General features: G+C 38.2%; 1 protein-coding gene and 1 non-coding gene across 3 annotated transcripts in view; one reads left to right on the top strand and one right to left on the bottom strand.

Moving 5' to 3' along the window:
- Positions 1 to 27,086, top strand: part of TSGA10 (testis specific 10) — an 87,738-nt gene that overhangs the window by 40,957 nt on the left and 19,695 nt on the right. For both annotated transcript variants that reach the window (XM_054586263.1, XM_054586256.1), the window contains 2 exons: positions 592 to 702; positions 4,232 to 4,417. In XM_054586263.1, the coding sequence (XP_054442238.1) occupies positions 592 to 702; positions 4,232 to 4,417 (297 nt within the window). The remainder of the gene's footprint in view (positions 1 to 591; positions 703 to 4,231; positions 4,418 to 27,086) is intronic.
- Positions 14,918 to 15,021, bottom strand: LOC129081016 (U6 spliceosomal RNA). Its single transcript, XR_008530254.1, has one exon. It is a non-coding gene; the product is annotated as a U6 spliceosomal RNA (small nuclear RNA).

Here is a 27,086-nt window from a genome sequence, read left to right as displayed (position 1 = left end):
TATAATAATACCTCATGAACATTTCTTTCATTGAATTTTATTACATTTAATTTCAAATTGAATCAAAGCTTAGAATTTTTTAACTAGGTGAACATTTTCAAATATAGTGAATATCCATCTTGTCTTCAACAAAAAACAACACATTTTACTTTCTTGTTTTTGTTAGTATTTAAAAATGTCTCTTGATACATCACCAGATAGCAGATCACAGATTTACTCTTGCAAATTTATGTTTACTCCAATGACACATGGAAATGCCCATTCCTTGTCATAACAGAATAGCTTTAAATCTTTGCTAATTTGATAGGCAAAATAGTATTTCATTGTCTTAATTAACATTTCCTTGATAACTAGTAAACTTTAATCTTTTTACAGTATTGTCTACTTGTTCCTTTTTGTGAATTACCTGTTTGAGTTCTTTGCCTGTTTACTGTTTGGACTCATATATTCTCACTGTTTTAATATGAGCTTTATGTATTATGTATATTAACTTTTACTTATAATAATAAATATTTTAAAGTTATTCTATGGTGGTTTTGACATAGAGCAATTTTTTATTTTTTCATAGTCAAATCTAGCTTTTTCTTATAGGCACTGTCTAAACAATTGAATGATACACATAATGAATTAAATGATATAAAACAGAAGGTCCAAGATACTAATTTGGAGGTTAACAAGCTGAAGAATATATTAAAGTCTGAAGTATGTATATATTTTTCCCTCTTTGCTCATGATACCGAAGAGTTCTCACTAAAGTTATTGATCACATACACCCATGAGGAGAGTAAAATCAAGCCTTCCTTTAATGCATAGCATATTTTAGTGTTGGCAATGATGTGTTAGCTATATATTTAGAACATCACCAATGTCCAGAAAGGTAACTCAAGAATAGGTACATGGGTTTGACATCAGATGATTAAACTAAATTTGGGTACATGTGTGGCAGTCCTAGAATAAACAGAGAGCTTGACCAAGGATGTTAGATGGGTCCAGTTAGTAAAATATTATCTAAAATAGTGTAGTCAGGTTGACTAAAAATTATTGTTGGATTGTAATAGGTGCAGTGTTACCTACATACCATTGAAATCATTAATAGGAACTCCCTACCCCCCAAAAAACTGTTTTTCCTATTTTACTTAAAATATTATTTAATATCAGTCCACAAACATACCTCTAGCATTTATTCATGGTGTTCATTAGACTGTTTAGGATGGTGAGAAATAGAGGTTCTAAGGACTCCTAAATTGCAATCCCTGCTTTGAGACAGTAACGCAGCAGGCTTACGTTGACAAGGTAGGCATTCTCTTGTACTTCTTGATTTTAAGATGCCAGCAATGTAATAGCATGAATGGACAGATGCTTGGGAGTCAGACAGGCCTGACTCCTCTTCTCCCTAATTACATGGACTTAGGCAGGCTACTCAACCTCTCTGAATTTCAATGTCCCCTCTGTAATTGGGAAGAACACCCAAGTAAGTCAGATCTAGCACAGCAAGCCATTTAAGTCTATTCTGGAATAGAGCAGAATATAAGTAAGTAAATACTTGAGCAATATTTAACATAATAAACTTTCAATTAGTGTTAGTTCCCTTTTTCTCCTACCCTGTCACACTGAGATTTCACCATTAAGGATTTGGGCTTTTAGATTTTGGAGTAGTGTTTTCAGGTATCACACATCAAGCTTCTCTTAGCTTTTAGCAGACCAGTATGAGTTCTTTCATGAGATTTCATTTCACAACATAGCTGCATGGATCTAGGCACCCCTTCCCCCTGGGAGAACAAACTGCCGGTAGTCCAGTAAGAATTGTCAGGTGCATTCTTCATTCACTTGTTCATTCAGCCTGCTGTGTGCTAGGTGCAGAGGTACCAGAGATGAAAAACTGAAAGGAAACAGAATGGCACCCTAGGCAGTAAGGACAACGTAAGCAAAGGTGTCAGGGGGAAATAATAGGTCCTGTAGCTAGAGTGGAGTATATAGGTGGGTGATAATAGGTAAAATGACTTGTTTGAACGCTGTTATCAGGAAACTTTTGTTACAACATAAGCCCAGAAGTTATTTGAAGAACTGCCTTTTAGAAATATTATTCAAGAGATATAGGGAAGAATAAATCAGAAGGAGAGAGCAGTTAGAGGCAGTATCTATAATTCAGTCAGGAAGGGCAAAGGGTTCCCCCTGAGGCAGCTAGCTTTGCGGAGGTGGCGTTGTAATGAGTGCAGTAGACCACCAGAAGGAGCTGTGGGATACAAGAGTCGGGTAGCACAAAAAGAAGTAAAGACACCTTGAGAATTGGAGAGGATACCCAAGAGCAGTTTCACTTTCTTTATGTTGTGGCCTATCTTGGGCTCCATACTGCTCTGGTTGCTTTGGACAGATTAAAAAAAGGGTAAAATATGGTTTCTTGGTTGTGACAAGGACGGAGCACTAAGTGGCTGGAGGACAGGAAAAACATTTTATGGCAATTCTTTTTCACCATTTAAACTGAACCTGTATTATCTAGTCACAAAACTAAATTTAACATTAAAAATTGTTCCTATCTTAGTCAGAAAACTAAATTAAATATAAAAATGGCTCCTGCCTGACTGATGTGGCAAAGTGGATTGAATACTGACAGGCCTATGAACCGAAAGGTTGCCCGTTCAATTCCCTGTCAGGGCACATGCCTGGATTGCAGGCCAGGTCCCCGGCTGGAGGTATGTAAGAGGCAACAAATCGATGTTTCTCTCATACATCGATGTTTCCCTCTCTTCCCCCCTTCTCTCTCTGAAAATAAATAAATACAATCTTTAAAAAAATAAAATGGTTCCTATCTTTGAGGAACCCAAGTATTATTGGGCAACTGTATATCCACACCTAATTACATAAAACTGTAAGACAGTTTTAAGAGAATGACATAATAAGGGCCACAGAAAGTTAAAGAGGGTAAAGATTGATGTGTCTAAAATTCAGTTTATGTATATTGTACCATGTACCTCCCAAGTACATATTGTATACACAACTGCTATTTTTAGTACAATAATGGAAAACACACAGCAGATCCCTACTAGCACATTCAGAGTATCTGAATCTTGAAAGACAGAACAGTAGCTTGGCTTGTTAAATTGCTATCTAATGCTTTGCGAAGAGCTTTCACATTAACCAAGATACCATCAGGCCACATGGTGGCGATATTAAACAAATTGCAATGAGACTCATTAATTATGTTTGTGAGAATTTAAAAATGATTTGAAAGCCTTACAGGGTGAGACATTGTTTATTGTAATTTGGTCATTTCATTTAGCCCAATGTTTCTGATAGGGAAATGGACTGCTTATTAACAGGGAGGAGAGAAAGAAATCTAGTGTCTTTTTAATGACTTACCAAAATTATGAATTACTTTTAGAATGATTTGGCCAAACCATACTACTAAGATATGTTTTTAAATATAGCCTCAAAGTGATTACTCAGTATAGTATATTTCTTGTGGAGCTGTTTTCCTGTAGAAATGAGATCCTGCTTTAGTCAATCTGCATAATAGAACTTTTAAGGTTTTAAAAATGTGGTTCTACATTATATGCCCAACATATATATGTATGTATAATTATGAATAGTGTTTATAGGCATAGGTTTGATATTTTACTTCTGAGCCATTTCAGGCAGGTTATTAGAATAGTGAGCAAAAGTGGATCAAAGAGCAGTCCATGATGGAGAAAATTAAGTCTAGGGTTCTGGATGAAAAGCAGAAATCAGACAGGAAATGCACCAAGAAAATTAGCAGAAGTTGATGCGTAAGATGGAAGCAGCCAGAGCTCTGTAGCAAGTACAACTCAGAAAAGTGGTCAGGAACAAGGGCATAGACAGATACAAAAGGCCAGGCCAAAGCAGAAGCTTAGATACCACGTGGGTGAGTAGTCAGTAAGCAGATATACACGGAAAAGAAGAAATGAAGGATTTTGTTTGAACAAAAGCAAATATAAGAGCATATTCATCCATGTCCTGAAGATAAGAGTAAGCTACTTCACTTTACTAGATGGATGAGTGTGACTCAGGAGTCAGGGCAGATCGTGGTCCCACTCCCTTTTGTTAATTATGGGACCACCACTTTTCTAAACTGAAAGTATAGGTGGGATTCCTCAAGGTTATGTTACAAATGATCCTCATGGCAAGTAAATTCCCAATGACCTGGCAAATGATGTTTGTTTATATGCTGAACACTTTACATCTTTTTAAGTAATACCTAAGATTTGCTTTTCAGGAATCTGAGAACCGGCAAATGATGGACCAACTCCGAAAAGCCAATGAAGATGCTGAAAACTGGGAAAATAAGGCCCGGCAAGCAGAGACAGATAACAATACCCTTAAATTAGAACTTATCACTGCCGAGGCAGAGGGTAACAGATTAAAAGAAAAGGTAGATGCCCTCAATAGAGAGGTCGAGCAGGTAAGTTTAGGAAAATGAGCTTGTAGTACATCTACATCATATTCAGGAATTTTGTTCGGCTTTCCATAAATTAAAAACATAAACACACACAAATTATTTAAATATATTGTGCATTGTAGCCTGATAGCTGTTCTCTTTGTACCCATGCTGGTTTTCCTCTAATCTGTTACCTGCCCTACAATTAGAATAATCTGTAGCATTTTTTAAAATTAGGAATTATTTAAAACATACCAAAAAAAGTGCAAAATACAAGAAATATAAAAGACATGCTTATACCCCTCCCAGCTTTAAGGGTGCTAACATTTTTCTATATTTGCTTTCAAGTCTCTCTTTATGTAAAGAAATAAAACATTACAAGATCCAACTCTTCATCCTTTCCCCTTCTCCCTCCCTAATGGTTGGTGTGTAAAAGGGTTCTGTCAGTTGTAAAACTCTTTGGCATATGTCTAAACTTTAAGTTTCTTAAAAGTGATAATATAGGTATCCATTTGCAACTGGCATTTTTTTGGCTCAATATTATAATTTTGAAGTGTATTTTGATACAGTGTACATCTAAACAGATGAATCTATGTTCATTGTGTAAATACTTTCTTTTTAAAATTTATTCTTAACTGAAAGAAATTTGTCTTCATTTTTCAATAATAAATTGCACAAATAACCCATTTTGTTTCTCTTTGGTTATATATTTCTCTAGGTTTATGCTTGGAAGTGGAATAACTATATCCAAGATACATGCAGTTTTAACTCTTCTCTGTTTACTTTCTGATTACTTTCTAAAGTTTTATTCTTCTACCAGAAATCATGTAATTATCTTTTTCTCAAGTACTAATCAATACTTGGTATTACCAGACTTTTTGTTTTGTGTTTCCTTGATTGCAAGTGAAATTGAAGCTCTGTTCATGTTTCTTAGCCATTCTGGATTCATCTTTTATGAATTTTGTGTCAGTTTTCTGGAACGAATTTTCTTTTTTTTTTTAAAGTGTATTTTATTGATTATGCTATTACAGTTGTCCCATTTTTTTCTCCCATTTATCCCCCTCTTCCCAGCACACCCCTTCCCTCCCATAATGCACCCCACTTAGTTCATATCCACGAGTTGTACATGTAAGTTCTTTGGCTTCTCCATTTCCTATATTATTCTTAACCTCCCCCTGCCTATTTTGTACTTACCAATTATGCTTCTTATTCCCTGTACCTTTTCTCCCATTCTCCCTGCTGATGACCCTCCATGGGAGCTCCATTTCTGTGATTCTTTTCCTGTTCTAGCTGTTTGCTTAGTTTGTTTGTGTGTTTGTTTGTTTTTAGGTTCAGTTGCTGATAGTTATGAGTTTGTCATCATTTTGCTGTTCATAGTTTTCATCTTTTTCTTAGATAAGTCCCTTTAACATTTCATATAGTAAGGGCTTGGTGATGATGAGCTCCTTTAACTTGTCTTGGAAGCACTTTATCTCCCCTTCCATTCTAAGTGATAGTTTTGCTAGATAGAGTAATCTTGGATATAGGTCCTTGCCTTTCATGAATTTGAATACTTCTTTCCAGCCTCTTCTTGCCTGCAAGGTTTCTTTTGAGAAATGAACTGATAGTCTTATGGGAACTCCTTTGTAGGTAACTGTCTTCTTTTCTCTTGCTGTTTTTAATATTTTTCTCCTTATCTTTCATCTTGGGTAATGTAATTATGATGTGTCTTGGCATGTTCCTCTTTCGGCCCAACTTTTTAGGGATTCTCTGAGGACCTGGACCTGTATGTCTATTTCCTTTGCCAGATGGGGGAAGTTTTCTTTAATTATTTTTTCAAATAAGTTTTCAATTTCTTGCTCTTCCTCTTTTCCTTCTGGCACCCCAGGATTTGGATGTTGGGACATTTAAAGTTCTTCTAGAGGTTCCAAGCCTCTCATTTTTTTGAATTCTTGTTTCTTCATCCTGCTTTGGTTGAGCGTTTACTTCTTCCTTTGTTTCCAAATCATTGTTTTGAGTTATAGTTTCCTTCCCTTTACTGTTGGTTCCCTGTATATTTTGCTCTACTTTAATTTGTATAGCCTTCAGTTCTTCCTTTATTTTGCTACTGTACTCAATCATTTCTGTGAGCACCATGATTACTGGGGTTTTGAACTCTGCATCTGATAGGTTGGCTATGTCCTCGTTGCTTAATTCTTTCTTTAAATTGTTCTGTCACAGTTGTCCCCATTCTCCCATTTTCCCTTCAATACTCTCCCCTACTCTACCCACCCCCACCCCCCACACTCAATCCTGCCCCCTGCCCCTGTTGTCTTTGCCCGTGGGTCCTTTATATATGTTCCTTGACGCAACTTCCCCTTCTTTCCCCCATTGTTCGCATCCCTCTTGTTACTGTCAGTTTGTCCTTTATTTCAATGTCTCTGGTTATATTTTGCTTGCTTGTTTGTTTTCTTGATTAGATTCCACTTATAGGGGAGATAATATGATATTTGTCTTTCACTTTCTGGCTTATTTCACTTAGTATAATGCTCTCCAGTTCCAGCCATGCTGTCATGAAGGGTGGAAGTTCCTCCTTTGTTTCTGCTGTGTAGTATTCCATTGTGTAAATAAACCACAGTTGTTTTTTCTTTATTTTTCCAATTTTTATTTGCATAAATATGAACATAGCATTTAACTACATATGACACTAAGATCATGAACATAGTATGCAAGATATGGTGTATCATCACATTTAGAATTTTTTTTAAATTTTATTTTATTTTTTTTAATACATTTGTCTCTGCCTACCCCCCACCACTTTCCCTTACCCCCTCCCTACTTCCCTCCCTCACCTCTTCCCCTTTGGTGTTGTCCATGAGTCCTTGCTATATGTTCCTTGACTTTCCCCTTCCCTTCCTTTTCCCCGCCCCCCACCTCCTTCCCTCTAGTCTCTGTTGATTTCCTTTCAGTGTTGCTGGTCTTATTTTCCTTGTATCTTTATATTGTAGGTTAGGTTCCACTTATAGGTGAGATCATATGGTATTTGTCTTTTGACCCCTGGCTTATTTCGCTTAACATAATGCTCTCCAGTTCCATCCATGCTGTCGTGAAGTTTAGTACTTTTTTTCTTTCTGCTGCGTAGTATTCCATTCTGTATATGTACCATAACTTTTTGATCCAATCATCTACTGATGGGCATTTAGGTTGCTTCCAACACTTGGCTATTGTAAATTGTGCTGCTGTGAACATTGGGGTGCATAGGTTCTTTTGTATTGGTGTTTTGGGATTCTTAGGGTATAGTCCCAGCATGGGAATCACTGGATCAAAAGGCAGTTCCATTTTGAGCTTCTTGAGGGAATTCCACACTCCTTTCCACAGTGGCTGGACCAGTCTGCATTCCCACCAACAGTGTACTAGGGTTCCCTTTTCTCCGCAGCCTCGCCAGCACCTGTTGTTTTTTGATCTGTTTATGATGGCCATTCTGACCGGTGTGAGGTGATACCTCATGGTGGTTTTGATCTGCATTTCTCTGATGGCTAGTGATGCTGAGCATCCTTTCAAATGCCTCTGGGCCCTCTGTATCTCCTCCTTGGAAAAGCGTCTGCCCAGGTCCTTTACCCATTTTTTGATTGGATCGTTTGTCTTCTTGGAGTGGAGTCGAGTGAGTTCTTTATATATCTTGGAGATCAAACCTCTATCTGATGTATCATTAGCAAATATACTTTCCCATATGGTTGGCTCCCTTTTCATTTTGCTAATGTTTTCTTTTGCCGTGCAGAAGCTTCTTATTTTGATGAGGTCCCACTTGTTTATTCTTTCCTTTATGTCCCTTGCTTTGGGAGACATATCAGTGCAAAAATTGCTGCGTGGAATATCTGAGAGTTTCCTGCCAATGTTCTTCTCTAGGACTTTGATGGTGTTGCAACTTATATTTAAGTCTTTTATCCATCTTGAGTTTATTTTTGTGTATGGTGTCAGCTGATGATCCAATTTCAATTTTTTGCATGTAGCCATCCAGCTCTCCCAACACCATTTGTTGAAGAGGCTATTATTGCTCCATTTTGCTTCTGCCCCCTTTGTCAAATATTAGATGCCCATAGAGACCTGGGTTTATTTCTGGGCTTTCTATTCTGTTACACTGGTCTATGGGTCTGTTCTTGTGCCAGTACCAGATTGTTTTGAGTATGGTGGCTTTGTAGTAGAGTTTGATGTCCGGTATTGTGATCCCTCCTACTTTGTGTTTCTTTCTCAAAATTGCTGCGGCTATTCGGGGTCGTTTATGGTTCCATATAAATTTTTGAAATGTCTGTTCTCTTTCTGTGAAATACGTCATTGGTATCTTAATAAGGATTGCGTTGAATCTATAAATTGCTTTGGGTAGTATGGACATTTTGATGATATTAATTCTTCCAATCCATGAGCATGGTATATGCTTCCATTTATTTGTGTCTTCCTTAATTTCTTTCTTCAATGTTGTATAGTTTTCTGCGTACAGGTCTTTTACGTCTTTGGTTAAATTTATGCCTAGGTACTTTATTTTTCTTCTTGCTATATCGAATGGTATTTTTTTTTCTGATTTCTTCTTCTTCTGTTTCATTGCTGGTGTACAAAAATGCCTTTGATTTCTGAATGTTGACTTTCTATCCTGCTGGTTTGCCAAATTCACTTATTAGGTTGAGGAGTTTTTTGGTAGAGTCTACAGGGTTCTCTATGTACACTATCATGTCATATGCAAACAATGATAGCTTTACTTCCTCCTTTTCTATTTGGATGCCTTTTATCTCTTTCTCTTGTCTGACCACTGTGGCTAGGACTTCCAATACGATGTTGAAAAGAAGCGGTGAAAGCGGACATCCTTGTCGTGTTCCCGATCTTAGTGGGAAAGCTTTCAGTTTTTGCACGTTGAGTATGATGTTGGCTGTAGGTTTTTCATATATGGCCTTTATTACGTTGAGGAATGCCCCATTTATTCCCATTTTGCTGAGTGTTTTGATCATAAATGGGTGCTGTACCTTATCGAATGCTTTTTCTGTGTCTATCGAGATGATCATGTGGTTTTTGTCTTTTCTTTTATTTATGTGATGTATCACTTTTACTGATTTGTGTATATTGAACCATCCCTGCATGCCTGGGATGAATCCCACTTGATTGTAGTGGATAATCTTTTTACTGTATTGCTGGATGCGGTTTGCCAATATTTTGTTGAGGATTTTAGCATCTATGTTCATCAGCGAAATTGGCCTACCTTTCTTTGTAGGGTCTTTATCTGGTTTTGGATTCAGGGTGATGCTGGCCTCATAGAAAGAGCCTGGGAGTCTTGCCTCCTCTTGGATTTTTTGGAATAGTCTGAGAAGGACAGGGGTTAGCTCTTCCTTAAATGTTTTGTAAAATTCTCCTGTGAAACCGTCCGGCCCTGGGCTTTGGTGTGCCGGGAGTTTCTTGATGACTGCTTCAGTTTCCCCAGCTGTTATCGGTCTGTTCAAGCTTTCTGTTTCTTCCTCCTTCAGTGTTAGAAGATTATACTTTTCTAAAACTGTGTCCATTTCATCAAGATTTTCAAATTTCTTGCCATATAATTGTTCATAGTAGTCTCTGACGATCCTTTGTATTTCTGTGGTATCAGTTGTTATTTCTCCTCTTTCATTTCTGATATTATTAATTTGGGTCTTCTCCCTTTTATTCTTGATGAGTCTGCTTAAATGCTTGTTAATTTTATTTATCTTTTCAAAGAACCAGCTTCTGGATAGGTTGACCCTCTGAATTGGTCTTTTCGTCTCTGTGTCATTGAGTTCTGCTCTAATCTTGACTATTTCCTTCCTTCTACTTGCTCTGGGATTTATTTGTTGTTGTTTCTCCAGTTCTTGTAGTGTTAGGTCTTTCATTTGAAATGTTTCTATCTTTTTAAGGTAAGCCTATATTGCTATGAACTTCCCTCTCAGGACCGCCTTTGCTGTGTCCCATAGGTTTTGGACTGTTGTCTGTTCATTGTCATTTGTTTCCAGAAGTTTTTTGATGGCTTATCTCGGTATTGACCCATTCATTGTTTAATAGTCTACTGTTCAGTCTCCATGAGTTTGCAAGTTTTTGAAGTTTCTCTTTGAGGTTGATTTCCAGTTCCAATCCCTTGTGGTCCGAGAAAAAGTTTGATATTATTTCAGTTTTTCTGAATTTCCTGAGGTTTGCTTTGTTTCCTATCATGTGGTCGATCTTTGAAAAACTGCCATGAGCATTTGAAAAGAATGTGTATTTTCCTTCTTTGGGATGTAAGGTTCTATATATGTCAGTTAAGTGTGTTTGATTCAGTGTGTCATTCAGCGCCACAATATGTTTATTAATGTTTTGTTTGGAAGATCTGTCCATTTTTGACAGTGGGGTGTTGAAATCCCCTACTTATCAGTGTGTTGCTGTCTTTTTTGAAGTCATCCAACAATTTCCTTATAAACTTGGAGGCTCCTGTATTGGGAGCATAGAAGTTTACAGTGTTTCTGTCTTCTTGATAGATTCTTCCTTTAAGTATGATAAAGTGCCCCTCTGGGTCTTTTTATGGCCTTTGTTTTGAAATCTACTTTGTCTGATACAAGTATAGCAACCCCGGCCTTTTTCTCATGCCCATTTGCTTGGAATATTTTTTTCCATCCCTTTACTTTCAATCTGTGTAGGTCTCTTGCTCTGAGGTGGTTCTCTTGTAGGCAGCACATGTGTGGGTCATGTTTTCTTATCCATTCAGCTACGCTGTGTCTTTTGATTGGGGCATTTAGTCCATTCACATTGAGAGATATTACTGATAGAAACTTACTCATCTTTTCTCTTTCTACCTGTGTTCCTCTCTCTCTCATTCTTTTCCTTCATCTTCTTAAACCAGTCCCCTTAGCATATCTTGGAGTGCTGGTTTGGTAGAGATGTATTCTTTTAGCCTTCTCTTGTCTGGGAGATTCCGTATTTCCCCTTCTATTTTAGTTGAGAGCCTTACTGGGTAGAGCAGCCTTGGCTGTAGGCCCTTGCTTTTCATGACTTGGAATATTTGTTGCCATTTCCTTCTGGCTTGTAGTGTTTCTGTTGAGAAGTCAGCTCCTAGGCGTGTGGGGTCCCCCTTGTATGTTACTTTCTCCTTCTCCCTTGCTGCCTTGAGGATTCTCTCTTTGCCTTTGATAGTTGCCATTTTAATGATGATGTGTCTTGGAGTGGACCTCTTTGAGTCCCTCTTGAGTGGAGTCCTCTGTGCCTCCTGGATCCATGAGAGCCTTTCTCTCCTCAATTTGGGGAAATTTTCCATCATTACTTTTTCGAGGAGGTTCTCTATCCCTTGCTCCTCTTCTCCTTCTGGTATCCCTATTATATGGATATTATTGCGTTTCAGGTTGTCCTGCATTTCCCTAAATGCCTCTTCATTCTTTTGGAGTCTTTTTTCCATTTCTTGGTCTTTCTGGGAGCTACTTTCTACCTTATCCTCCATCTCACTGATTCGATCCTCGGCTTCATGTAGCCTACTTTGGATTCCTTCTAGTGTGTTCTTCAATTCAGAAATGGTATTCTTCATATCCTCTTGTGTCTTGATAGCTTCTATGTCCTTTTTCAGGCTGATATAGTTTGCTGTAAGATCCTGATTGTTTCTTTGCAGTTTCTTATAGCTATCTTTGAGCTGGCTGAGCTCATTGAGCTTCCTTAGAACCATTGTTTTGAATTCAGTATCTGATAGTTCCCTTGCCTCTATTTCATTTAGCTCTCTCTGTGGGGAGTCCCCTTTTCCACTCATTTGGGGGGAACTTCTTTATCTTCCCATTTTTGTGAGAGTCTGTTAAGTATTTTTGTCCTTTTCTTTCTGGGCCTGCCCCTGATGATGTCAGTTGTTGACCCTATATGACCTTGGGTTGTTTGTTTGAGCCTTCCAGGAGTCTACTGTCTGTGTCTGAGTCCTGCTTGGGGCAGCTCTGTGACCCCTTCAGTCAGGGCTGGCTATTTTTTGGGATCGGTATGCATTCTCATGCCGGCTCCTTGAGCGTGCTCCCTGGCGGGGCAGGATCCCCTGCCTGCCTGGACTCACATGTGCTTGCCCCAGACCAGGGAGCTTATTTGCGACCTCGTGTACTCATCTGGCCCCCTGGCCGGCGAGCTCCCCGGCACGGGTCAGTTTAGGGTCTTCTATTGTGTGTTTTCCCCGCTTTTGGCTCTTTGGATGCGTTGCCTGCCCTCGCCAAATGGAGACTATGGAAATGGGAGGAAGTCAGCTCCAGGACTCTCCAGTTAATCCTGTTTCAGGTCTCTCCTCCAGGGACTCTGGGCAGCTGTGACCCCTTCAGCCCAGCATCTACTAATTCTGTGATCCGCTCCACAATTGCGGGCCGCATGGGTCAGTTTACACCTGCCCTTGCCGCTCTGCACACTCCCTCGCAGGCCATATTGGTGCCAATCTGTGGAAGGCCTTGCCAGCTCGTGCAAGCCCTCGCCAGCCCACACGGGTCCACAAACACGCTCGCCAACCCTTGCCAGCCACTCAGCGCAAGTGTGCATGCCTGCACTGGGTGGCTTTGGGGTGTCTGTGTGTGCTTTTCGGCTTTTGGCTCTTTAGGGGTGTGGCCTCTTCCCTCACAATGGGGACTATGGAAAGGAGAAGGAGTCGGTACTCCCCAGTTCGTCCTTCCGTTCTTTCCCCAATGCCTCTATTTCCAGTCTTTCTGCAGGGGTCTCGGGGCAGTTCCGTGACCCCTTTGGCCAAGGATCCACCCCCTGTGTGGACTGCATTTCAATAGCAGGCAGTGTGTTTCATGTGTGCCCCACTTCTGCCTCTTTGGGGGTGCGCCTTTCCAGCCCACAATGGAGACTATGGACTGGGGAGGGAGTCGGGACTTCCCGGTTCCTCCTCCCGTTCTTTCCCCAACACTTCTGTCTCCAGTCTCTCCTCAAGGCTCTCCCAGCCAGTCTCCACTCAGCCCCCCAGCTCACAGGTGCACAAGCTGTGTGCGGAGCGCACAAAAGGCAGGTTAATTGATTCCCTTTATGCCTGAGCGAGATGGTAGCTGCAGAGTGGGAGGTGCATTATCACCGGGGCTCCACCGGCCGCCGTGTCAGTTCTCTTCACACAGTTTTCCTCACCAGGGTTTTCCCAGGCACCAACCCACCCTGCTGCCGCCTCTACCCAGCGATCAAGGAGGGTGGCTGCCACTGCAGTTTTTGCGTTGGCCCTTTAAATGTCTCTTTGCATCCCCAGCCATCTGTCTCTGGTAGAGAACGCCCCTAAGCTTTTCAGGGTTGCGTTTTGTCTGTATTTTCTTGGTTTTAGCTGCTGTAGTTTAGGGGTCCCTGTTTATGATTCAGACCCCATTATTCTCAGGGGGAGCTAACTGGCTGTTTCAATGTCCCTCTGGTGCCAGTGCCCGTGGGCACCCAGCCCACCCTCTCGCGCCTCCACCGCAATTCTCACCCGTTGGGATGTGTGAGAGTGGAATCCACTGTCCGGGGCACCAAGGCTCCTCTCCCACTATCGCTCCACTGCTTTCCAGGTGATTACTCCACTATTTAGTCGCAATTTCAGTTTGGTCTTGGGAGGAGGTCAACGTGACTCCCATTCACTCCTCCACTATCTTCTCTCTCCTAAACCACAGTTTTTTGACCCACTCATATATTAGGCACTTACACTGCTTCCAGCACTTGGCTATTGTAAATTGCACTGCTATGAAAATTGGAGTGCTTAGGTTCTTTTGAATTGGTGTTTCGGGGTCCTTAGGGTGTAATCCCAGCAGTGGAATTGCTGGGTCAGAAGGCAGTTCCATCTTTAGTTTTTTGAGGAAATTCCATACTGTTTTCCACAGTGGCTGCACCAGTCTGCATTCCCAACAATGCACAAGGGCTCCCTTTTCTCCACAACCTTCCCAGGACTTTTGTTTGTTGATTTGTTTATGAAGGCCATTCTGACTGGATGAAGTGGTATCTCATTGTGGTTTTAATTTGAATTTATCTGAGGGTTAATGATGCTGAACATCCTTTCATATGTCTCTGTGTCCTCTGTATGTCCTCCTTGGAGAGGTGTCTGCTTAGGTCCTTTGCTCATTTTTTAATTGGATTGTGTGCCTTCCTGCAATGGAGTACTGTGAGTTCTTTATGTATTTTGGAGATCAAACCCTTGTCTGAGATATCGTTGGCAAATATATTTTCCCATGTGGTTGTTTCTGTTTTCATTTTGTTCATGTTTACTTTAGCCATGCAGAAGCTTTTTAATTGATGAAGTCCCATTTGTTTATTCTTTCCTTTATGTCCCTTGCTCTAGGGGACATATCAGTGAAAATATTGCTGTGTGGAGTATCTGAGATTTTCCTGCCTACGCTCTCCTCTAGGACTTTTATGGTGTTGTGACTTATATTTAAGTCTTTTATCCATCTTGAGTTTATTTTTGTATATGGTGTAAGTTGGTGGTCGAGTTCAATTTTTTTTTGCATGTAGCTGTCCAGATATCCCAACACCATTTGTTGAAGAGGCTATTTTTTACTACATTTTATCCTTCTGCCCCCTTTGTTGAATATTAATTGACCATAGAGACATGGGTTTATTTCTGGGCCCTTTATTCTGCTCCATAAAAATATGGAATGCTTCATGAATTTCCATGTCATCCTTGCACAGGGGCCATGCTAATCTCTGTATTGTTCCAATTTTAGTATATATGCTGCTGAAGTGAGCACTCGTTATTTAGTTCTTTTTCTGGAGTTTTGATCTGTTCTTTCATTTGGGCCATATTTCTTTGTCTCAGTGCACCAGTCTGGATGAATGTTTCTTATTTAACTCCTTGGTTTTTGGACTTCCATAAAGTTTGATTTTCTCGTAATTCTAGTTGTTCTGTTTTTAAATTTGTTTCCTTCCTTTGGTTATGTGAGAAGGTGAAGTCTATCTACCTACATCTCTATGTTGACCAGAACTTCTCTGGAATGAATTTTCTTAAGCTCTCCTATTTTTCTATTTTCTCGTTTATTTTTTTATATTGATTTAAAGGAATTATTTATGTATTCTTGATAGTAATCCTTTAATGATATTAACAGTTATATTATCTGTTGATTGTCTTTTCATTAATATAAACAGAAGTTTTCAATTCTTGTGCTGTTAGAATTAGTCAACCTTTTACCATATGGCTTATGCTTTTTTGTCTTCTTTATGAAATCCTTTACTATCTCAAGACCAGGAAAATATTTTCTTATATTGTCATTTAAAAGTTCTTCTAAAAGTATGTGATATTTTCCCCTTAATATTTAGATCTTTAATTTACTCGAGATTGATTTTGTATATGTTAAAATAGAGATACAATTTTATATTTCTGTGGATGGATATCATCCTTTCTTCACTGAGTTATAAGTCTGTTTTGTCATAAAAATAAGTTTCCATACATTCTGCTCCATTGGTCAATTTATCTGTCTCCTTGACAACAATATACTCTTGGAGCTTCTATTGTTCTTTTATGTTTTAGTATTTAGTAGGATTCATGTTCCCCAAAATTATTTTGACTATACTTTGCCCTTATTAAACTCTCAAATAAATGTTAGAATAAATCGACTGCATTTCATAATTTATCATTATTTCTTTTCTATAACTTTAAGACTGGAAATTTCACTCTAAATATTTCTTTGGCTGTATCCTACAAGTTTTGAGGTAATGCTGTTACTGCCATTCAGTTTTAAATGTCACCTAATTCAACTATGATTTATTTTTGATCCATAAAGTTATTTAAAAAAACTTTAATGCACAAGGGACTTCAGCTTATTCTGTTTTTTATTTTAATTTTGTATATTATGATCAAATAAAATAACATAGTAATTCTTTGGTACCTATAAAGACTTGATTGGTGGCAGGGTACACAATATTTGATAATAGTTGAAATAAGCTTGAAAAGCATATGTATTCACTTATTGCTGGATGTGTGTGCATGCATGCGTGCGTTAGTCTGTCTGGAAAAAGTCCAGACATTGTTAATATAACAAGAATGGTTTGAATGACATCAGTGTAACCTGGTAGCCAAGGAGAGTAGACTGGAATGCGCATGCGTGCATAATGATGACTTCGTTGTACTAGTCAGTGGGGATAGTAGATGCCATTGAGCGAGCACATGTACTGTGTGGCTGTCACATTCAAAATGACTGAGTGAGTAGAGCAATAAATTTGCATTAAAATTTACCCCTTTTATTTATTTATTTATTTATTTATTTATTTAGAATGCAGATTGGTTTTATTTATTTTTTAATGTCAAAGTCAATTATAAAATATTTAAAAAATTAAAACCATTAAAAAGTCTCAGCAATTAAAACAACATGACACCAGCACAGAAATATTCAAGTAGATCAATGAAATATAATGAACATTCTAGAAACAAACATATATATGTCTAACAATGCAATATATGATTAAATTGATATTTCAAATCAATGGGGAAAATAATGCTTATTCAACATATAAGGTGCATGGACCACTGTTACTTGAAATCATACAAATATAGAGCCGTATTTCACACATTATACAACAAATATTCAGGTGGGTTAAAAGTCAGTATGTAGAATCTAAGGAGTTTTAAGAGAAAATACAAAATAATATTTTTCTTACCCTGAAGTAACATTCAAATCCAGAAGCTATAAAGTAAAATATTGACAATATAACTATATTAAACATGTAAGACCATATAGTAATATACATATAAAAAAGTAAAAGGACAAGTAATAGAATGGGAAAGTATTTGCATCACATCTAAAAAATGGTTAGTAGTTGTTTTTTTTAGGGAAAAAAGATTCTACAAACCTTTAATCAATAAATGGATAAAGAATACCAAAAAGTCATTTAAAGCTTTTTTAAGAAAAATAATAGAAATAGGCAAGAAATCTACAAAAAACAGGTTTAGTTTCAACAAATAATAAAGGAACAATAAAATAACATTGACACAATCAGATTAATATGTATTAAAAAATATTGGTAATATCACGTATTGGCAACTAAAAGCAACTGGGTATTCATAGACTTTTTCTTCATCTTAAAGCAGGCCCTTTAGTATATTTTGCACTTCTGGTTTGGTGGAGGTGTATTCTTTTAGCCTCCTCTTGTCTGGGAAACTCCTTATTTTGCCTTCCATTTTAATTGAGAACCTTGATGGGTAGAGCAGTCCTGGTTGCAGGCCTTTGCTTTTCATTTTTTGGAATATTTCTTGCCACTCTTTTCAGGCTTGCAGTGTTTCTGTTGAAAGGTCAGCTGATAGCTGTACCAGGCTTCCCTTATATGTTATTACCTGTTTCGTCCTTGCTTGCTTTAGGATTCTCTGTTTGTCTTTGACACTTGCCGTTTTCATGATGATGTGTCTTGGAGTGGGCCTCATTGGGTTCCTCTTGAATGGGACCATCTGTGCTTCCTGGACTTGTGTGACTTTTTCTCCCCTCCAATTAGGGAAGTTTTCTATCATGACTTTTTCAAACTGGTTCTTTATGCCTTCCTCATCCTCTTCTCCTGGTATCCCTATTACATGGATACTATTACATTTCAGGTTGTCCTGCATTTCCCTAAATGACTCTTCATTTTTTTTTTAGTATTTTTTCATTTTCTTGATCTTTCTGGGAGCTTTTTTCTACCTTGTCCTCCAGCTTGCTGATTCAGTCCTCGGTTTCATATAGCCTGCTTTTGATTCCTTCTACTGCATTCTTCAATTCAGAAATTGTATTCTTCATTACTTCTTGTTTCTTATTGATAGTTTCTATATCCTTTTTCATGGTAGTATAGTTTTCAGTAAGTTCCTCATAGTTTCCCTGTAGTTTTTGGTAATTCTCTCTGAGCTCACTGAGCTCGTTGAGCTTCCTTAGAACCATTGTTTTGAACTCAGTATCTGATAGTTTACTTGCCTCTATTTCATTTAGTTGTCTTTGTGGGGATTCCACCTTTCCCTTTGATTGGGAGGTGTTTCTTTGTCTTCCCATTATTTGTGAGACTCTCCTTTTTGGCTTCTGCTTCTTAAATTGATCTGTGTTGATTTCCTGGCTTTGTGGTGTGAACTTCTCTGGTAGAAGAGTGCTGTTTTTTCTTTCTGGATCTGCCTCTGATGATGCCAGATGTTGTCCCTGTTTGACCTTAGGCAGTCTGTTTGAGTTTTCCAGGAATCTATTGTCTGTGGCTGTCTCCTTCAGCTGTTAATCTAGTCATTCTGCACTCAGCAGGACACCTTACACAGCTCAGGGCGGGGTGGAATCCCACCTTGGGGCAGGGCTCTTGGGTTCTCTGACACTGCTGCCGGTTAGGGGGAGTGCTCTCTGCCTGACAAAAATGGCTGCTGCCACATGGGGGATAAGTCAGCAGTGGGGTCCCACCAGCTACTCTCTCAGTTCTCTCCCCAAAGCCTCCTTCCCCTGTCTCTCCCCAGGTGTCTTCTAGCCCACTCTGTCCCTGCCTTTGCTGGAGACCAAGGTAAGTGACTGCTAATAAAAATTTATGTGTTGACCCTTTAAATAGCTCTTTTCGTCTCTAGCCACCCATCTCTGGCAGAGAGCAACCCTGCCGCTTTTTGTAGCTGGCTGTTATCTGTGTGCTTTTTGGGCTTTGGTGCTGTGGACTGGAGATCCTCACTTTTGGTTTAGAGCCCACTCTTCTCAGGGGGAACCAACTGGCCATTTAAATATCCTTCTGGTGCTGCTGCCTGTGGGTGCCCTTTCTGCCTTCTTGAGTCTCTACCACACTCCTTGCCAGTTAGATTGCGCTAAAGCTGATTCTTCTGTCTCCGAGGTTGTGAGGCTCCTCTCTCGCTATTGTTCAGTTGTTTGTCCCAGGTGAGTTCTCCACAATTTAGTTGTAATTCCAGGTTGGTCCTGGGAGAAGGTGAGTGTGACTTCCACTCAGTCCTCCACCATCTTGAATCTCCTGCATCAAAGTTTGCGTTAAGCTTGAACATTCCTCCATGGAAGCTAGTCAGATGATTCAGAAGGCCACAGCTATGGCCAACTAGTGATTGGCAGCTTCATCATGACAACGCGCCTGCTCATGCATCATGTCTTGTGCAAAGTTTTTTGGTGAAATATCAAATTACCCAGGTGACTCTGCCCCCCTATAGCCCAGATTTGGTGCCCTGTGACTTCTCTCTTTTCCCAAAACTAAAATCATCTTTGAAAGGGAAGAGATTTCAGACCATTAATGACATTCAGGAAAATACGACAGGGCAGCTGATGGTGACTGGGAGAACTGTGTGAGGTCCCAAGGTGGCTATTTTGAAGGAAAGTAAGGCATGACTGTCTGCTGTAGAATGTTTCTTATATCTTGTATCTTTAATAAATGTCTTTATTTTTCATATTACGTGACTGGATACCTTCTGGACAGACCTCATTTCATATTCAAATCAAGTCAACACCCAGTTATCTCTCACAGGTGAATAGAAAGCCAAGATGCCCTTCAAGACTGGGCTACTTAGGGAAGGGCGTGTCTGGAAGAGTCTCAGAGCCTTCTGGAATGGTCCTGGAAGAAGAGGGGTCTGGTGTGTCTCATGGTCCCTAAGTAACTAAAATGACCCGTGTATAGAAATACTATAGCTTTAATGACTAATGATGTTGAGCAGCTTTCTACATTTTCTGATCATATATATGATCACTAATATATCTTCTTTTGTGAAATAGCCAAATCTTTTGACCATATTTTTATTAGGGTTCTTGTTAGGAAGTTGTGAGATTTTTTTAAATTACTCTAAATTTTCCTTTGTCAGATATGTGTATTTTTAAGTATTTTCTTCTATTCATTGACTTGCCTTTTTTTGTCTTAATGAAGTCTTTTTAAGAGAAGTTTGAAATTTTTGATAAAGTTCAGTTCATCAGTTTTCTTGTATACTTTGTACTTCTTTGTCCCATCTAATAAATCTTTGCATATACCAAGGTGCATAGACTTTCTTCTGTTTCTTCTTGAAATACTGTACTTCTTAGATCTATGATATATTTTGAATTAATATTTGTGAATGATATAAGGTGGTCAAGGTTAATTTTTTTAAATTTGTTTTTCAGTTACACTTGACATACAATATTGTATTAGTTTTGGGTATACAACACTGTTATTAGACATTTATATACCTTACGAAGTGATCATCCCAAGTCTAGTACCCATTTGACATTGTACCTACTTACTACAATATTATTGCCTATATTTCTTACGTTGAACTTTACATCCCTGAACTATCTTTATAAATGGAAATTTGTATTTCTTGTACTACTTAATCCCTTTATCTTTTTCACCCATCCCCCAAACACCCCTCCCATCTGGCAACTATTCTCTGTATCTATAAGTTCATTTCTGTTTTTTGGTTTTTCGGTTTTTTTTTAGATTTCACATGTAAGTGAAATCGTATGGTATTTGTCTTTGTCAGATTTATTTCATTTAGCATAATATCCACTAGGTCCATCCGTGTTGTCACAAATGGCAAGATTTCATTCTTTTTTATGACTGAATAATATTCCATTGTATATATGCATGCCATCTTCTTTATTCACTCATCTGTTAATGGACACTTAAGCTGCTTCCATAACTTGGCTATTGTAAATAGTCCTGCAATAAACTTAAGGGTGCACATACCTTTTCAAATTAGTGTTTTGGATTTCTTCAGATAAATACCCAGAAGTGGGTTTGTTGGGTCATACAGTAGTTCTATTTTTAATTTTTTGAGGAACATCCATACTTTTTTTTATAGTGGCTCCACCAATTTGCAATTCTTTCAGTAGTTCCCAAAAGTTCCCTTTTCTCCACATCCTTGCCAACACTTATTATTTGTAGATTTATTGATGATAACTACTCTGACAGGTGTGAAGTGATATCTCATTGTGGTTTTAATTTATATTTCTCTGATTATGAATGATATTGAACATCTTTTCATATGCCTATTGGTCATCTGTATGTCCTCTTCAGAGAAATCCTAGTCAGGCCCTCTGTCCTTTTTTTAAATTGAAATTTTTTTTGGTGTTAAGTTGTAAGAATTACTTTTATATATTTTGGATATTAACACCTTATCCAATGTATCATTAGCTAATATCTTCTCGCATTCAGTAGGTTATCTTTTCATTTGTTGAGGATTTCCTTAGGTATGTTTACAGTTACCCTAAGATTACAGGGCCTTTCTGACTTTCTTCCTAACCTCACTCAGCTGTTAAGCTCCACTAATTTCTGGCTGTTTTTTTTTTTTTTTTTTTTATTGTTTTCAACAGTGCCCGCCAACATAAATTGTTTCATCAACTGGTTCAATTAAATTTGGGTTCATCTCAAGCAGGGGTGTCCAACCTTTTGGTGTCGCTGGGCCATACTGGAAGAAGAAAAGTTGCCTTGGGCCACACATTCAATACATTGTGACACATAATCACACAAAAAAAATCTCAGAATGTTTAAGTAAATTTATGATTTTGTGTTAAGCCGCATTCATGGCCATCCTGAGCTGCATGCGGCCTGTGGGCCACAGGTTGGACAACACTGCATATGGATAGTTTTTTAGAGGTCAATATTTGAATGTTTTTTAACCTGAGAATGTTCTTCCTAGAAGTCTCTTTGGTATTCTTTAGTAAACTAGCTGACCTACAGTTTAGCTTTTATCTCTAAAGAGTTTACTAGTCTCTTTTTTTATTGTTTTTTTTTTTTACTATACCTTTCAAGTCTTTTCAACATACTGTTCATTGTTCTTGAGAATACCTTAGGCTTGAACTCCCCCACAGTCTGTTGCAAATGACATGAGTTTCTCTGAATGAACTTAGGAACTTTCTACTTTATGGCTTCCCTCTCCCTCTGGGCAAAAATCTCTGAGCTATGTCTCTCAAGCTGATGTAGGGACAGTGGTGCACTTGTCTTTGACTGGCATGTCTATTTTAGGATCTATGCACTTGGTAGGAGTGGTGGGAGTAGGATTGTAGCCTCTGTTTCTGTGCATGCCTCTGCTGGTGTGGAACCTCTTTTTTATGAACAACCTGTGTCAAGGAGAATCAGGGCCACCATATTCTCAGTGAACCACAAACGAGACAGAACCTCTATCCTGTGTATAAAGCCTGGACAGAAGAAGGAAGCCCCCATCTTCCAGCCATACTTGCCAGGAACTTAGCCTGTGGTGGAATGAGAAATGCTAATATTCTTCCCCTCATATGAAGATACTGTAGTTTTTGACCGGGTACTCAGGGGAGAGAGAGCAGTGTTCTTGGAGTGGAATGGACTTTTCATCTTGCTGAGCTGCGAGTAGGGAGAGAGGGAACAGGTCATCCTTCAGATACAACAGACTTTCACTGTTCCTACCCAGTTTTAGTTGGTTTTATTGAAATATTTTTTCATTAACTGTATGTCCTTAGGACCAAGAGACCATTAAAAGACCATTTAAGTTTGCTTTTTTATAATTTTAACCAGCTTCACTAGGGAATGGTCATGTGGACCTCCTTACGTTGACACACCAGAAGTGGAACCTTTATCCTACAGAGTTATATTATGTTTTCATTTTATTTATGTCAAAATAATTTTCAAATTACCCTTATGTTATTTTGTAGTATTATTTAATTTTCAATATTTAGAGATTAAAAATATTTTTCCAGTTTTTTAGTTTTTAGCCTTTTACATTTATTGAGACTGTGTTATGGCCCCATGAGGTCATCTTGCTGGGTGTTTCATGTATACTTGAAAAGAATGTGGATTTCTTTTTATGTTGGGTGAAATGTTCTATAAATGTCAATTGGGTCAAGTTCTTCAGTTCTTATATCTACTGAGTTTCTGTTTCATTGTTTTATCAGTTACTGAGAGAAGAGCATTGAAATCTCCAACTATATTTATGCATTCGTGTATTTTTTTTCTTTTAAGTATGCCATGGTTAGATTTCTGTGTTTTTAAAAAAAAATATTATATTTATTTATTTTTTAGAGGGAGGGGAAGGGAGGGAGAAAGAGGGTGAGAAACATCAATGTGTGGTTGCCTCTTGCTTGCTCTCAATTGGGGACCTGGCCTGCAACCCAGGCATGTGCCCTGACTGGGAATCAAACTGCAACCCTTTGGTTCACAGGCTGGCACTTAATACACTGAGCCACACTAGCCAGGGCAAATCCTGCTTTTTTAAAATCCAATCTTACAATATCTGTCTTTGAATTTTAGTCTAAGGTTGTTTACATTTAATGTAATTATTAATACAGTGTATGTAAATATGTTATTTATTTTATTTGTCTTATTTATTCTTTATTTCTTCTTTTACTCTTTTCCTGCCTTTTTTTCAGGTTTATTGGGAAATAATTGACACACATCATTATATAAGTTTAAGGTGTGCAGCATGATGGTTTGATTTACATATATTGTGAAATGATTACCACAATGCACTCGGCTAACACCTGTCATCTCATATATAAGCAATAAAAACAAAAGAAAGAAGGAAAAAATTTCTCCTGAGATGAGAGCTCTTAGGATTTACTCTCTTAACTTTCCTATAGTCATCATGTTGTACGTTTCATATCCTAGTTTTTATTTTTCTTACACCTGCAAGTTTTTACCTTTATACTACCTTCCTCCAATTCCCCATCCGCCTACCTTTTGCCCCTGTTCTCTTTTCCTGTGAGTTCTTTTTTGGGGGGGGGGTTATTTTTAGACTCCACATATAAGTGAAGTCATATGGTATTTGTCTTTCTTTGACTTACTTCATTTAGCATAGTAACTTCAACAGCTCATTCCTGTTGTTGGAAATGATAGGATTCCCTCATTTAAAAAAAAAAAAGATTTTATTTATTTATTTTTAGACAGAGGGGAGGGGAGAGAGAAAGAAAGGGAAACATCATTGTATGGTTGCTTCTCACACACCTTTTTCTGGGGCCATGGCCTGCAACCTAGACATGTGCCCTACTTGGGAATCAAACCAGTGACCCTTTGGTTTGCAGGCCGGCACTCAGTCCACTGAGCCACACCAGCCATGCAGATTTCCCTTATTTTTTATGACTGAATGACATTCCACTGTGTATATGCACCACATCTTCTTATCCATTCATTCACTGTTAGACTCTAGATTGTTTCCATATCTTGGCTATTGTATATAATGCTGCTATAAACATGGGTGTGCAGATATCTTTTTTAGTGTTTTCATTTCCTTTGGATATGTTCCCAGACATGGAATTGCTGGATCATACGGTAGTTCTATATTTAACTTTTCCTGCCTTTTTTTATATTGAGAAATTTTAGTATTCCATTCTATCTTTATTATGGCTATATAAGCCACACATCATTTTTTTTCCCTGATTAGTGTACAAACCATGCATTTTTTAATTGTCACAATTAACCTTCAAATAATAAATTACTTCATAGTATACTTTTATTTTCTCTCTCCCCATTTATTTTACTGTTCTTACATTTTACTTCTATATATATCATAAACCCCATGGTGCATTATTATTTTTACTTTAAATGATTATCTTTAAAGAAATTAAAATATTAGGTGAATGAAAGACACTTTTTATTCGCCCATATATTTACTATTTCTGTTTTTCTTCATTCCTTTGAGTGGATTTAACTTTTTATCTGTTAGCATTATCTTTTTCCTAGAAGAATTTCCTTTAGACATTTACATTTCTTCTACTAGTGCAGTTTGGTTTTTTGTGGGGTTTTTATTGTTTTTTTTTGTGTGTGTCATAGTCTCAGGAGAGAATTTGTTTTAGAAATTGTTTATTTCACCTTCATTTCTGATCATTTTTGGCTGGATATGAAATTCTAAGTTGGTAGGTATTTTTTCTTGTAGAATTTTAGCCATATTGTTTCCTTGTATTCTGGATATGTAGTTTCTGGAGAAAAATCTAAGGTCAAGCTTATCTTTCTCTAAATATAATATTCCTTATTTTATTCTGGTTACTTTTCAAGATTTTCCTCTTTACCACTGGTTTCCAGCAATTGGACTTGGCTCAATTATAACAGGTTTTGTTATTCTTGTGTTTGTAATGCTCAGGATTTCTTGAGAATATAAATTCCATCTCCATCAAGTCCAGACAATATTTTGCCATTTCTTTAAATATTATTTTGTTTCTCCCCCACTCTTCTCCTTCTAGAATTTCAATTCTAAGTACGTTAGGTTATTTGATACTGTTCCATAGACCATTAAGGCTCTATACATTTTACTCAGGCTTTTTCTCTTTTTACTTAATTTATATAGTTGCTATTTTTGTGTTTTCAAGTCTACTCATTTTTTCTTTATTTCTTTTTTAAAAATTTTTCACATACATTAGTCTCCATTTACCTGCCACCGTTTCCCTTGCCCCACCTACCCCCAGAACCCCGCCTCAATCCTTCCACACCTTAGCTTCGTCCATGTGTCCTTCATACCTATTCCTTAATCTGACCCTTCCCTCTCCCCTCCCCTTTACCTTCCTTCCTCCCTCCCTCCCGTCCCCATCGATTTCTTCTTTCTTTCAATGTTGTTGGTCATATTTTCCTTGCCTGCTTGCTTCACTGATTAGATTCCATTAGATTCCAATTATAGGAGAGATAATATGGTATTTGTCTTTCACTTCCTGGCTTATTTCACTTCGCATAATGCTCTCCCATTCTATTTATGCTGTTGCGAAGGATAGTAGCTCTTTCTTCCTGCTGCATAGTCGTCTATTGTGTAAATGTACCATAATTTTCTGATCCACTCATTTATTGAAGGGCACTTAGGTTGCTTCCAGCACTTGGCTACTGTAAATTGACTGCTATGAACATTGGGGTGCATAGGTTCTTCTGAACTGGTGTTTTGGGATTCTTAGGGTATAGTCCCAGCAGTGGATTTGCTGGGTCAAAAGGCAGTTCCATTTTTAGCTTTTTGAGGAAATTCCAAACTGCTTTCCACAGTGGCTGCACCAGTCTGCATTCCCAACGACAATGCACTAGAGTTCCCTTTTCTCCACAACCTCACCAGCACCTGTTGTTTGTTGATTTATTTATGATGGCTATTTTGACTGGTGTGAAGTGGTATCTCATTGTGGTTTTCATTTGCATTTCTCTGATGGCTAGTGATTCTGAGCATCCTTTTATATGTCTCTGGACCCTGTGTATGTCCTACTTATTCATTTTTTCCCTTTTTAACTGTGATCCTCTCTCACTCTTTTTCTTTATAGTCTTAAAGTAGTCCCTTTAGCATAGCTTGTAGTGCTGGTTTGGTGGAGGTGTATTCTTTTAGCTTTCTTTTGTCTGAGAAACTCCTTATTTTGCCTTCCGTTTTAATTGAGAGCCTTGCTGGGTAGAGCCGTCTTTATTGCAGCCCTTTGCTTTTCATTACTTGGAAGATTTCTTGCCACTCCCTTCTGTCCTGTAGTATTTCTGTTGAGAAGTCAACTGCTAGCTGTATTGGGGCTACCTTAATATATTACTACCTGTTTCTCCCTTGCTGCCTTTAGGATTCTCTGTTTGTCTTTGATATTTGCCATTTTCATGATAATGTGTCTTAGAGTGGGCTTCATGGGGCTTCTCTTGAATGGGACCCTCTGTGCTTCCTGGACTTGTGTGGCTTTTTCTCTCCTCCTATTAGGGAAGTTTTCCATCATTACTTTTTCAAACCAGTTCTCTATCCCTTGTTTCTCTTTTCCTTCTGGTATCCCTATTATACGGATGTCATTACGTTTCAGGGTGTCCTGCATTTCCCTGAATGACCCTTCATTCTTTTTCAGTCTTTGTTCATTTTCTTGCTCTTTCTGGGAGCTTTATTCTACCTTGTCCTCCAGCTTGCTGATTCAGTCCTCCGCTTCATCTAGCCTGCTTTTGATTCCTTCTGTGTTCTTCAATTCAGAAATTGTATTCTTCA

Source organism: Pteronotus mesoamericanus, unplaced genomic scaffold (genome assembly GCF_021234165.1).
Source record: "Pteronotus mesoamericanus isolate MK-2021 breed Mesoamerican mustached bat unplaced genomic scaffold, CSHL_Meso_final contig_121, whole genome shotgun sequence".
Classification (NCBI taxonomy): Eukaryota; Metazoa; Chordata; class Mammalia; order Chiroptera; family Mormoopidae; genus Pteronotus; species Pteronotus mesoamericanus.
The sequence above is the reverse complement of the archived record's forward strand: the minus strand, read 5'-3'. Positions and strand labels throughout refer to the sequence as shown.